This window comes from Lepidochelys olivacea (assembly GCF_965140295.1).
Source record: "Lepidochelys olivacea isolate rLepOli2 genome assembly, chromosome: 2".
In the NCBI taxonomy this organism is placed as follows: Eukaryota; Metazoa; Chordata; order Testudines; family Cheloniidae; genus Lepidochelys; species Lepidochelys olivacea.
In genome coordinates this window covers 251,734,364-251,748,809 of record NC_140412.1, presented here as the reverse complement: position 1 = coordinate 251,748,809, position 14,446 = coordinate 251,734,364, and the positions used below count along the sequence as shown (strand labels likewise).

At 43.2% G+C, this 14,446-nt stretch overlaps 2 protein-coding genes across 4 annotated transcripts in view; both read left to right on the top strand.

The window, feature by feature from the left end:
• Positions 1–14,446, top strand: part of RNF32 (ring finger protein 32) — a 68,678-nt gene that overhangs the window by 43,368 nt on the left and 10,864 nt on the right. The gene's annotated exons all lie outside the window — the stretch shown is intronic.
• LOC311515659 (uncharacterized protein) lies at positions 4,099–14,426 on the top strand (the record flags this gene model as incomplete). Its single annotated transcript, XM_084618890.1, has 3 exons — positions 4,099–5,158; positions 6,887–7,446; positions 14,414–14,426. Exons 1-3 carry the CDS (start codon positions 4,262–4,264, stop codon positions 14,424–14,426), a joined length of 1,470 nt encoding a protein of 489 aa, XP_084475016.1. The 5' UTR covers positions 4,099–4,261.

Genomic DNA, 14,446 nt, shown 5'->3' with positions numbered 1-14,446 from the left:
ATTCATTGATACGCTGTAAACTCTAGCCTTTTCATTTTACTTTTGAGGGTTGCCATAGGTCAACACATTAGTAAACAATTTGCTGACATTAAGATGAATCACTTAAGAAGGCTTCTCTGTACAGAGTTCACTAAGGTGCTTTTGTTTGCATCATTTCATTGCAAATGATTGATGTCACTTTGCATATTGATATAAAGTAGTTAGAACTCCTAGTTTGTCACACCGTTCAAGCTGAAATATTTCCCTAATGACCCTATAATGAAATCACAAAAAGATACAGATTAATTACTCAAAGATACTTTCAGACATAAGCTGTTTTGGTGTACTGAGGAGCCAATAGGCTGAGTCGCACTTTTACCTATTAATCAGTTTCAAATTTTTGAAAAATAAAATGATGTAATAACTTGTGCATTGACACAGATCAGGATTTAGCATCAGTAATGGTGAACATAATGCCTAGTAAATTAACACTACCAATTTCATATTCTATAAAGGGTGCTTATCCCTTCCTATATAGACTTTAAATATTTATAGGCCATTTAGCATAAACCCCCATTTTTAAGAGTTAGCTACATTTCTGTCTTCCAGTCCCTGATTCCATTTCCTGAGTGATGGCTTGGGGTCATTCTGCAGAAAATCCATTGGAAACCTCAAAGCAGGTAGCATCCATGCAGGGGAACCTGCTGGATCAGTCATAAGCAAAAAAAAGTCTCCTCTGATTCTTGTATGGCTTTGGCTCAGGGAAGCCTGATGGGAGGACCCAACATCCTTTGGCTGAGTAGGGCAGGGAGAACACAAGTGTGATTTTGAGGAGCGAATGGTAGACCTCTTACAGCTGAGTCTAACAGAGGGAAAGAGGAACAAACAGCACAACCATTGTCAGACAAGCTCATGTACAGCTTCTCATTTCAAGAGTTACATGGGTTATGTGGAAAAAACTTTTTACCCACTGAGCAGCAACCTGCTGGGATTTTTGGAAGAAGCTGGCTCATTCCCCTGCCTCTAGCTCACAGCAGCAATGTGTGCTCTCTTTACTGTCTGCTCTTCCCCAGCAGCAGCATGCCTTTCATAGTGTTGCCTAAGGAAAGATACGAGTAGAAACCGACACTGAGGATATACGCTATAAGGTGCCAGATTCTGTGTCACTTTGCTCATGTGCTCATCACAGAAACAGAGGATGAAACAAAGGTGGCTTTAAACCAGTGATACTCAATTAGATCTACCTGTGGGCCGATTTGAGAATTTTATAACAAGAGGTGGGTCATTTGTGCAGAAGCTGGACAAAAAAAAAATTCAGCTGCCAATAAATAAAGCCTCGATTACAACATAAGTATTAGTGTTTCTATCTTTTAACGAAGTTTATGACTCAACATTATTACCTGAGTTTGTGGTTGTCATAAATATAAAGGGAAGGGTAAACCCCTTTGAAATCCCTCCTGGCCAGGGGAAAGCTCCTCTCACCTGTAAAGGGTTAAGAAGCTAAAGGTAACCTCGCTGGCACCTGACCAAAATGACCAATAAGGAGACAAGATACTTTCAAAAGCTGGGAGGAGGGAGAGAAACAAAGGTTTTTGTGGCTCTGTCTGTAGTCGTTTTGGCCGGGGACAGAACAGGAATGGAGTCTTAGAACTTTTAGTAAGTAATCTAGCTAGGTATGTGTTAGATTATGATTTCTTTAAATGGCTGAGAAAAGAATTGTGCTGAATAGAATAACTATTTCTGTCTGTGTATCTTTTTTGTAACTTAAGGTTTTGCCTAGAGGGGTTCTCTATGTTTTTGAATCTAATTACCCTGTAAGATATATACCATCCTGATTTTACAGGGGGAATTTCTTTATTTCTATTTACTTCTATTTTTTATTAAAAGTCTTCTTGTAAAACACTGGATGCTTTTTCATTGTTCTCAGATCCAAGGGTTTGGGTTTGTGGTCACCTATGCAAATTGGTGAGGCTTTTTATCCAACATTTCCCAGGAAAGGGGGGGTGCAAGTGTTGGGAGGATTGTTCATTGTTCTTAAGATCCAAGGGTCTGGGTCTGTAGTCACCTAGACAAATTGGTGAGGCTTTTTACCAAACCTTGTCCAGGAAGTGGGGTGCAAGGTTTTGGGAAGTATTTTGGGGGGAAGGACGCGTCCAAACAGCTCTTCCCCAGTAACCAGTATTAGTTTGGTGGTGGTAGCGGCCATTCCAAGGATAACGGGGGTAATATTTTGTACCTTGGGGAAGTTTTAACCTAAGCTGGTAAGGATAAGCTTAGGAGGTTTTTCATGCAGGTCCCCACATCTGTACCCTAGAGTTCAGAGTGGGGGAGGAACCTTGACATGGTGGCAGCGGTGGGATTAACCTGAAATCATTTTGAGATCCAGTTGAGATTTTTTGAACTAGAAATACAGATTTTAAAAAGGAATTTTTAGGAAGTCCAGAAGGCAGCTTTGAAACTGAAAGCAGCTTGGTTTCTCTCTGCTTTGTGGCCAAGCAGAGACAAAAGGGGATTATCTTGTGAATTGCAGGTTTTCTTGCCTGGAGGCAGGGTACTTAACTCCTGCAGGGAAATTCACAGTCTTCCAACCCAGAGGTTTTTTTTTTTTTCTTTTCTTCCTAAAAGTAAATAGGGGGTGTGTGCTCTACCCATTTGCCTGGAGACAAAAGTGGCAGGGTTTTTTTAGGATTTTTTTTTTTTTTTGTTTTACAAGGAGCACAGGTTTGAAAAGAAATTTTTTTCTTCTTTGGGCTGGGTAAGCAGGTTTCCAAGTAGTTGGAGGTTTTTTGCTTTAATTTGGGCCCAGAGCAGAGACAAGGGAATTGTCTTTTTCTGTAGGCTGACAATCACTATCAGAGAATAGGTATTCTATTCCAGCACAGCAAAATTTTACAGCCAAGTTTTGTTTGTTTATTTCTAAACCTCGGGTGTAAAGTTAGTTAAAAACAGAGAGGTTAGAATGGCCAAATCCTCAGCTCGACTACAGCTGGAATTAGCCAAATTTCAGGCTGAGGAAAAACAAAGGGAACATGAAAGACAGATAGAACTCATGCAGCTGAAGAAGGAACAAGAAAGGGAGGCAGAACAACACCAAGAGGCTGCCCACAAGAGGGAAATGGAGGCAAGGAAGCATGTGGAGGAGGAGAGGGAAAAAGAGAGGAAGCATGTGGAGGAGGAGAAGGAAAAAGAGAGGAAGCATGTGGAGGAGATGGAGAGGATAAAGGCCCAGCAGAATATACCAACAAACCCTAGCAATCCTTCTCCAGGTACCACTTCCCATCCCAGAAAGTTCCCCACCTACAAGGCAGGTGATGATACTGAGGCCTTCTTAGAAAACTTCGAAAGGGCCTGCCTTGGGTACAACATCTCTACTGACCAATACATGGTAGAGCTGAGGCCGCAGCTCAGTGGACCCTTAGCTGAGGTGGCAGCTGAAATGCCTAAAGAACACATGAACAAGTATGAACTGTTTAAATCCAAGGCGAGAGTCAGAATGGGGATAACACCTGAGCAGTCTCGTCGGAGGTTCAGAGCCCTAAGGTGGAAACCAGACATGTCATTTACCCGACATGCCTACCACATTGTAAAACATTGGGATGCCTGGATATCAGGAGCAAGTGTTGAATCTCCAGTAAATTTGCCCTTCCTAATGCAAATGGAACAATTCTTAGAGGGTGTTCCTGAGGAAATAGAAAGATACATCCTAGATGGGAAACCCAAAACTGTAATTGAGGCAGGAGAGATTGGAGCCAGATGGGTGGAGGTGGCAGAGAAGAAGAAAACTGGTCGCAGTTGGAGCGGAGACCAGAAGGGACCACCCCAGACCACACCCTATTACCGGGGGCCGCCCAAAGCCCCACCTACCTCCCAAAGAACCCTCCAGACCCCTTATCGTCCCACCACCCCGTTCTCCAGCAACCCTCCTCGCCCCAGTGACCCGTCAGCTGGACGATGTTTTAAGTGTAACGAGCTGGGGCATGTAAAGGCCAACTGCCCCAAGAACCCCAACAGATTACAGTTCATTGCACCGGAATCACACCAGAGGTCCACAGGCCCAGATACCTCCCAGATACCCTTGGAGCGGAGGGAAACTGTGAGTGTGGGTGGGAAGAAGGTCACCGCGTGGAGGGACACCGGAGCACAAGTGTCAGCTATCCATGCTTCCTTAGTGGACCCCAATTTAATCAACCCAGAGATCCAAGTGACGATTCAACCCTTCAAGTCCAACTCTTTCAATTTGCCTACAGCCAAGTTGCCTGTCCAGTACAAGGGCTGGTCAGGAATGTGGACTTTTGCAGTCTATGATGATTATCCCATCCCCATGCTGTTGGGGGAAGACTTGGCCAATCACGTGAAGCAGGCCAAGAGGGTGGGAACGGTCACCCGCAGCCAGGCTAAACAAGCCGTGAGGCCTAGCTCTGTTCCGGAAACTTCTATCAGGACCCAGTCAGAGGTGATGGACCTGGACCCCAGGCCAATGTCTGCAACAGCAGTAGTGGATCCAGTCCCAGAGACCCAGACGGAACCAGTCCCAGAATCGGAACCAGCCAAACAACCAACACCAGACCCCGTGTCAGCACTGAATCCAGTACTTGCAACCTCAACACCAGAGGGCCCCACCGAACCTGAACTGGCAGCAGCCGATAACCCTACACAAGAGGCTCAGCCGGAGCCTGAATCCCAACATAGTGCACCAGCGGAGCGCGGTTCACAGTCAACAGAAACAGCTCCATCCCCTATATCGCTTCCAGAGGGACCAAGCCTAGGTCCACAATCCCATGAGGAACTGATGTCTCCAGCATCAAGGGAACAGTTCCAGACCGAACAGGAAGCAGATGAAAGCCTCCAGAGAGCTTGGACGGCGGCACGGAGCAACCCACCGCCTCTCAGCTCTTCTAATCGATCCAGGTTTGTTGTAGAAAGAGGACTTTTATACAAGGAAACTCTTTCTGGTGGACACCAGGAAGACTGGCATCCTCAGAGACAGTTGGTAGTTCCAACTAAATACCGGGCCAAGCTCTTGAGCTTAGCCCATGATCACCCTAGTGGCCATGCTGGGATGAACAGGACCAAAGACCGTTTGGGGGGGTCATTCCACTGGGAGGGAATGGGCAAGGATGTTTCTACCTATGTCCAGTCTTGTGAGGTGTGCCAAAGAGTGGGAAAACCCCAAGACCAGGTCAAAGCTCCTCTCCAGCCACTCCCCATCATTGAAGTTCCATTTCAGCGAGTAGCTGTGGATATTCTGGGTCCTTTTCCGAAAAAGACACCCAGAGGAAAGCAGTACATACTGACTTTCATGGATTTTGCCACCCGATGGCCGGAAGCAGTAGCTCTAAGCAACTCCAGGGCTAAAAGTGTGTGCCAGGCACTAGCAGACATTTTTGCCAGGGTAGGTTGGCCCTCCGACATCCTCACAGATGCAGGGACTAATTTCCTGGCAGGAACTATGAAAAACCTTTGGGAAGCTCATGGGGTAAATCACTTGGTTGCCACTCCTTACCATCATCAGACAAATGGCATGGTGGAGAAGTTTAATGGAACTTTGGGGGCCATGATACGTAAATTCGTAAATGAGCACTCCAATGATTGGGACCTAGTATTGCAGCAGTTGCTCTTTGCCTACAGAGCTGTACCACATCCCAGTTTAGGGTTTTCCCCATTTGAACTTGTATATGGCCGTGAGGTTAAGGGGCCATTGCAGTTGGTGAAGCAGCAATGGGAGGGATTTACACCTTCTCCAGGAACTAACATTCTGGACTTTGTAACCAACCTACAAAACACCCTCCGAACCTCTTTAGCCCTTGCTAGAGGAAACTTACAGGATGCTCAAAAAGAGCAAAAAGCCTGGTATGATAAACATGCCAGAGAGCGTTCCTTCAAAGTAGGAGACCAGGTCATGGTCTTAAAGGCGCTCCAGGCCCATAAAATGGAAGCATCGTGGGAAGGGCCATTCGTGGTCCAGGAGCGCCTGGGAGCTGTTAATTATCTCATAGCATTCCCCACCTCCAACCGAAAGCCTAAGGTGTATCATATTAATTCTCTAAAGCCCTTTTATTCCAGAGAATTAAAGGTTTGTCAGTTTACAGCCCAGGGAGGAGACGACGCTGAGTGGCCTGAAGGTGTCTACTACGAAGGGAAATGTGCTGGTGGTGTGGAAGAGGTGAACCTCTCCATGACCCTTGGGCGTATGCAGCGACAGCAGATCCAGGAGCTGTGCACTAGCTACGCGCCAACGTTCTCAGCCACCCCAGGACTGACTGAACGGGCATACCACTCCATTGACACAGGTAATGCTCACCCAATTAGGGTCCAACCTTACCGGGTGTCTCCTCAAGCTAAAACTGCTATAGAACGGGAGATCCAGGATATGTTACAGATGGGTGTAATCCGCCCCTCTGAAAGTGCATGGGCATCTCCAGTGGTTCTAGTTCCCAAACCAGATGGGGAAATACGTTTTTGCGTGGACTACCGTAAGCTAAATGCTGTAACTCGCCCAGACAACTATCCCATGCCACGCACAGATGAACTATTAGAGAAACTGGGAAGGGCCCAGTTCATCTCTACCTTGGACTTAACCAAGGGGTACTGGCAGGTACCGCTAGATGAATCTGCCAAGGAAAGGTCAGCCTTCATCACACATCTCGGGCTGTATGAATTTAATGTACTCCCTTTCGGGCTGCGAAATGCACCCGCCACTTTCCAAAGACTTGTAGATGGTCTCCTAGCGGGATTAGGAGAATATGCAGTCGCCTACCTTGACGATGTGGCCATATTTTCGGATTCCTGGGCAGACCACCTGGAACATCTACAAAAAGTCCTTGAGCGCATAAGGGAGGCAGGACTAACTGTTAAGGCTAAGAAGTGTCAAATAGGCCTAAACAGAGTGACTTACCTTGGACACCAGGTGGGTCAAGGAACTATCAGCCCCCTACAGGCCAAAGTGGATGCTATCCAAAAGTGGCCTGTCCCAAAGTCAAAGAAACAGGTTCAATCCTTCTTAGGCTTGGCCGGTTATTACAGACGATTTGTACCGCACTACAGCCAAATCGCTGCCCCACTGACAGACCTAACCAAAAAGAAACAGCCAAATGCTGTTCAGTGGACCGGAAAGTGTCAGAAGGCCTTTAACAAGCTTAAAGCGACACTCATGTCTGACCCTGTACTAAGGGCCCCAGACTTTGACAAACCGTTCCTAGTAACCACAGATGCATCCGAGCGTGGTGTGGGAGCAGTTTTAATGCAGAAAGGACCTGATCAAGAATTCCACCCTGTAGTGTTTCTCAGCAAAAAACTGTCTGAGAGGGAAAGCAACTGGTCAGTCACTGAAAAAGAATGTTATGCCATTGTCTACGCTCTGGAAAAGCTACGCCCATATGTTTGGGGACGGCGTTTCCACCTGCAAACCGACCATGCTGCACTAAAGTGGCTTCACACTGTCAAAGAAACTAACAAAAAACTTCTTCGGTGGAGTTTAGCTCTCCAAGATTTTGATTTCGACATCCAACACATCTCAGGAGCTTCTAACAAAGTGGCTGATGCACTCTCCCGTGAAAGTTTCCCAGAATCAACTGGTTAAAATCGTCCTTGAGATGTGGAAAATATTGTTAGTCTTTATGTACTTGGTAGTATATTTAGAGATGCATGTGTCTTATTAACTCTGTTTTCCTAGAGCTCCAGGAAGAAATCCCAGCCAGTGTTTCACCCTAGCTGAGATTTGGGGGGCGTGTCATAAATATAAAGGGAAGGGTAAACCCCTTTGAAATCCCTCCTGGCCAGGGGAAAGCTCCTCTCACCTGTAAAGGGTTAAGAAGCTAAAGGTAACCTCGCTGGCACCTGACCAAAATGACCAATAAGGAGACAAGATACTTTCAAAAGCTGGGAGGAGGGAGAGAAACAAAGGTTTTTGTGGCTCTGTCTGTAGTCGTTTTGGCCGGGGACAGAACAGGAATGGAGTCTTAGAACTTTTAGTAAGTAATCTAGCTAGGTATGTGTTAGATTATGATTTCTTTAAATGGCTGAGAAAAGAATTGTGCTGAATAGAATAACTATTTCTGTCTGTGTATCTTTTTTGTAACTTAAGGTTTTGCCTAGAGGGGTTCTCTATGTTTTTGAATCTAATTACCCTGTAAGATATATACCATCCTGATTTTACAGGGGGAATTTCTTTATTTCTATTTACTTCTATTTTTTATTAAAAGTCTTCTTGTAAAACACTGGATGCTTTTTCATTGTTCTCAGATCCAAGGGTTTGGGTTTGTGGTCACCTATGCAAATTGGTGAGGCTTTTTATCCAACATTTCCCAGGAAAGGGGGGGTGCAAGTGTTGGGAGGATTGTTCATTGTTCTTAAGATCCAAGGGTCTGGGTCTGTAGTCACCTAGACAAATTGGTGAGGCTTTTTACCAAACCTTGTCCAGGAAGTGGGGTGCAAGGTTTTGGGAAGTATTTTGGGGGGAAGGACGCGTCCAAACAGCTCTTCCCCAGTAACCAGTATTAGTTTGGTGGTGGTAGCGGCCATTCCAAGGATAACGGGGGTAATATTTTGTACCTTGGGGAAGTTTTAACCTAAGCTGGTAAGGATAAGCTTAGGAGGTTTTTCATGCAGGTCCCCACATCTGTACCCTAGAGTTCAGAGTGGGGGAGGAACCTTGACAGTGGTAATCTCGAATGGGAGAGGTGACATCAATGATCTCTGTCAAGCTCTGTGAAGAGTGGTTTGTAAGAGGTCAGGGCAAGTCACATGCATGGGGGAAGATGCTCATATGTCAGGCGATTACAGTGTTGGTTTTTTATAATGTTCATGGTAGAAAACCCACATTCACAGACGTACGTTGATCTGAACATTGTTAAAAGATAGATGGCTTGATTCTGGCTGTTCTGAAACTGGTCAGCATATTTAGTCCAAAAATCACGAAGTTCCACTTCTCTGAATTTTGCCTTCAAGACGTCTGAGCTTTAGAGCCTTACAATTTCTAATTGAAAGGCACCTTCATCAATTGAATCAAGAATATTCTTTGCTTCAGAAGGGCAAGATCCATTGGCAGAGGCAACAAATGGAACAAGTAAAAGCAAATCCTTTGGAATTTTAAAATTCTCAAATTGCATTTTAAAATTTTGGATCAGATTTTTTAGAAATTATTGAATCGCATTCAGTGAAGTTTCAGCTATAGCAACAACATGCAATGTGAGTCAATGCAACATCTTTCCTGTTAAGTCTGTCTCAAAGATTTAAAAATTCCTCTGAAAGGGACACACTTTTTCAAACAGATTCCTAACGCTGCTTGCATGACCCTGGAGCTGCAAGTTGAGGAAATTCAAGTGACTAGTAATATTGCACAGAAAAGCTACCTCTGACAAACAGGGGACATTATTCATAAATTACAGGCACTCGCAAGCCTTGTTGGTCTTGTAGTTTGAAAGAATGTCTGTTATTTCTTTTTGAAGCGCACAAAACTTCTCTAACACGTGCTCCCGACTTAACCAGCGAATGTCATCGTGCTGCAGCTGGTCACTGTGTTCGGCTGAAATGTCTTGTAAAAGAGCTTTAAAAAAGACGATGTTGCAAACTAGAAGTTGAGCATGTGTAGTTCACTAATCTCATCACAGTACCCGTTGTTTTTTTTTTCAAGTCCCCAAACAACTTACACACAGGACAATCTAGTGAATGATGCAGTGAAGTATATCACTGCCAAATGTGAAACAAAGCCCTTCTCTTTCCCTGTCATGGAGGGATCTCTGCGTGTAACAAGCGAGTTTACTTTCTACAGATTTAAACCATTTTTTTTTCAAAAAATGGTTCTCTTTTCAAAAATGATCTCTCCTGTGGTGTAGGTTTCCAATGGTATTAAGCACAAAAATTCTTCCTTGAAAATTTCACTTTCATAAAATCTAACAAACAGTGATAACTGGGCAGTGTCACTTAAATTGCTTGATTTGTCCACTGCAAGAGAGATGTATTTGGTGTTTTTTAAATTGGAAAGCAGTGGTAACAAACAGTCCTCATAAATTTACCTCCAATCTTCCCACTGCCGTGGAATCAGACAGTGGAACTTGCTTCACACAGTTCAAAATGTCATCTTTATTTTTATCTCCAGCAAAAAGCTCCTCCAGCATTTCCATCGTGCACTCCTTCACAAGTTCAGCATGCAGGGAAGGCTTTTTCTTTTTAGTTAGTACCAACATTATCCAAAGAGAAGTAGCTGTTTCTTTTTCCTGTACAGTCGCTGATGTTGTGAGAATGACATTTGAAGTGTGATACAAAGACTTCAGATTTTCAATTCTGTCACATCTTGCAACACTGCCAGGAAGATAGGCTGAATTAAATTTACTGTGTGTCATAAATATAAAGGGAAGGGTAAACGCTTTTAAATCCCTCCTGGCCAGAGGAAAAACCCTTTCACCTGTAAAGGGTTAAGAAGCTAAGACAACCTCACTGGCACCTGACCAAAATGCCCAGTGAGGAGACAAGATACTTTCAAAGCTGGAGTGGGGGGGAAACAAAGGGTTCTCTCTGGCTGTGTTGTCTTTTGCCGGGACCAGAGCAGGAATGCAGGTCAGAACTCCTTTAAAGGGTTAATAAGCAATCTAGTTAGATATGCATTAGATTCTGTTTTGTTTAAATGGCTGATAAAGTAAGTTGTGCTGAATGGAATGTATATTCCTGTTTTTGTGTCTTTTTGTAACTTAAGGTTTTGCTTAGAGGGATTCTCTATGTTTTGAATCTGATTACCCTGTAAGGTATTTACCATCCTGATTTCACAGAGGTGATTCTTTTACTTTTTCTTTAATTCAAATTCTTCTTTTAAGAACCTGATTGCTTTTTCCTTGTTCTTAAGATCCAAGGGTTTTGGTTTGTGTTCACCTATGCAAATTGATGAGGATTTTTATCAAGCCTTCCCCAGGAAAGGGGGTGTAGGGCTTGGGGGGATTTTGGTGGAAAGATGTTTCCAAGTGGGCTCTTTCCCGGTTATATTTTGTTAGATGCTTGGTGGTGGCAGCAATAAAGTCCAGGGACAAAAGGTAAAATAGTTTGTAGCTTGGGGAAGTTTTAACCTAAGCTGGTAAAAATAAGCTTAGGGAGGTTTTCATGCAGGTCCCCACATCTGTACTCCAGAGTTCAGAGTGGGGAAGGAACCTTGACACTGTGCCTTGATTCAAAGTGGTGCTTTATGTTGACGGCCTTACAGAGGGATACAGTAGTGTGGCACGGTAAACACAAAAGGTTTGTGTTTAAATGAGGTGGCATAATAAAAAGAAAATCCGCTGTCCAGGATGGGTTAAAAACTCGGCTCTCGCTGTTGACTTGGTGACATTTACTCCCATTTGCATGCATTTTTGGCTCCATTTCCATCACTAATGAAAAAATGGGCACCGTCCAAGCTCAGCTGCAGCCGATGCGATTGCAAGAACTTCAGATCCAGTAAGCAGTGCTTAATTTGTGCTGGGGCTTAACCCCAGCACCTTTAGCCTTGGAAATTCATATCCCCGGCTTCTCTGCGCTCCTGGCCAGCAGCTGCTGTTGTCCAGCCACCCAGCTCTGAAGACAGTGCCGCTGCCAGCAGCAGCAGCATAGAAGTAAAGGTGGCAGTACCATACCACGTCACCCTTACTTCTGCCCTGCTGCTGCTGACAGCACTGCCTTCAGGGCTGGGCGCCTGGCCAGCAGCCACTGCTCTCCAGCCTCCCTGTCAATGCTTAATTTGTGCCGGGGTTGCCCCCACACCTCTTTCATTACAAATTAAGCACTGCCAGTAAGTTATTTACTAAATCATAGGCAAATGATAGGTAGTGCATCACTGTTTGTGAACTTAATTATAAATATTTTTTAAGGTGAGCTGGCGGGACACACAGGAAGCCTTAGTGGGCCACATTTGACACACAGGCCACCTATGGGGTCTCACTTCTTTAAACTCTTTATGTACTCACCATATTCTGGTATTCTGGGCCCTGCCTGACCACCAGCAAAAGCTGAAGCAGCCTCATGGCTGCTCTAATTTATGCTCATTTCTGATGGCCACTATAGGTTTCTCATGGAAATAATTTTCTAAGGTATGTGCCAGTTTGATATTCGTTGAAAGCCAGGGTATAGCCAGGCATAATGCAAGCTGTACAGCATAGTTCTGCCAGTGTACTGTAGAAAAAATTTCCCAAAGAATCAATCCTGGCTTGATTTCTTTCTGAACAGAGACCAATGAATCATGCTGGGTAAGGGCCTACTCCTGCTGCCACTGAAGTCAGTGAGCTTTAACATTGACTTCACTTGGAGCAGAAGTAGGCTTTATATCAGATATGGAACAAGTTAATTAAATTCTAAAACTTAGTCTTTGACAGTAATTCAGATAAAGCAAATTAAGACTCCAATAACTTTTTACAATACATGTAATTTCAGAGACTTAGCTCACTAAAACACTCAGGGCAGTATATGACTAATAACCAGATTAAAATAAAATCTCATTAGTCCAATACATATTGTGCATCTCATCTAAAAGAGTCTCAATTTTGTCATTTAGAAATATACGGAAATCATGTAAAATGCAAATACTGAAGGGGAGAAGGGTTTGGATTTAAAAAAAATATATGTTTAAGGTCAATGCACATATTTGCATGTGATGGAATTTGAAAGATCTTTTCTTAATGAAAGGACACCATGGAAGTACAGGAATAGCTTCACTAATATGCCCTGTGCTAGACACTCACTCTCTCTTAACACCCCCGCCCACCTCTCAGAAAGTTTTACAAGGAGATGCTTTAAAGGGGCCTCATAGTACAATTTAAAAATTTATGCATTCTTTCATATACTCGTGTTCTCATATCATCATTAAACCTAAACTGCAATTGACAAATTAAATGGACAGAAACACATTTAATGGTTGTATCACCCTTGTTTTTTGCTGTAGTGCAAAATGCAGTCGACCATAGTGGGTCTCCCAATCAGTGTGAATTAACAGGTTTCCACTTTTCTTGCTTAAAAGGACAAACAAACTAAAAAATATAATCAAATCAGACTTCTGCACAAGACAGAAATTTACCTATCCCCGCTCTTATAAAGCATCCCATCATTTTCCTTTTCTGGATGGCTCTAAAGTTTTTCTTTGTTTCAAAGCATTCACTTTAGCTAGAAAGAATAGATTATGGAGAGATCATAGTTAAAAGTTTCATTATAAAGCTGACTTTAACATCTACACACCCGGGTAACTAATTTTGGAAATTTAATTGACATGGAGGCTATGTCTGCCACTAATTCTGAAGTACACCAATGACAGTCAAAGTTTAAAGATCATGTCTTGAAATGTTAGCTAAAATTGGGATTTTATAACAAGTCATTCAGTGGGAGCTGGGTGCCTAACTCCCTTAAACCCCTTTCAAAATCTGACATTGAAGATCTAATACTTACATTTTATCTTACGAATGTGATCCAGTTTCAAGTCAGTATTTGCAGGGAAGTACCTGTTCCCCAGGCATAGGGTACCCAAGCAATGAGACAAAAGAAGAAAAAAAGTTTCCTGCATGCATGGGGGTCTGGCACGGAATCTGGCTGAGGAGAAAAGAAAAAACAAACATGTTGACAGTATTTTCACTGTCAAACACAGATGCAGAAAACTTCATATGCAAGCCCTTTTGACATGGAAAAACTTCCATGCTGGTGATCTTGAGTCACTCTGTAAGTAAATTGACTCCTGTGATTGTGGACTTCAAACAAAAGAACACATGCACTGAATAATCCCCATTTTCTTCTCCTGAGAGAGAAACAGAGTCCAGGGGCATTGGCCCACAACCCATCCCTGTCCATGGAATGTTTCTCAAATCCTCAAGAATCACTATAGAAATAAGAATTTCGAAGGACACAGGCCATGTGGTACTTTAAGATGAGTGTTGTTCTGTACTGAGCTTTCAAGTACCATGTGGATTATAGTAGATGACAGGAAATATAGACTATCTGGGATTTTATTTGAGGCGGAGGCCAGAGTCTGCTGGGTTAAGATGGAATGAGAGCTGGTTATACTTCAGTTCATTACTTCTTCTGTTGGGGGTAGCATTATGCACTAAAAATAATTTAGCACTACTGTTTGATGTGCATACTTTGGTTAGATGCCTTTAATAGTGTTAACAAAACATAGTACATGCACTTTTTTAAAAAGATGGTCATCTTTTAAAATGAAGAAAAATTAAATGTGTTCTTGCTGGCTAAGATCTGTACTTTCAAACTAACCTTGTCTTCATGTATGAGTTAAAGCCTTTAAGAGTATAAAGCAGAGACCTTTGGAAAGTTAATACAAAAAAGGCAGATATTTGTACTTTGTACATATTAAGTAACAGTGCATGATATTTGGACAGAGTAGTAGCATGCACTGTTTGGCCAAGGATAAAGTATTATTTTGATAAATAAAGTTCATTTTAAAAGTTCTCAAGAATGTGTTTCCTTGATTTTTTAGCAATTTACGATAATAATTTTGAAAATCTGTGCT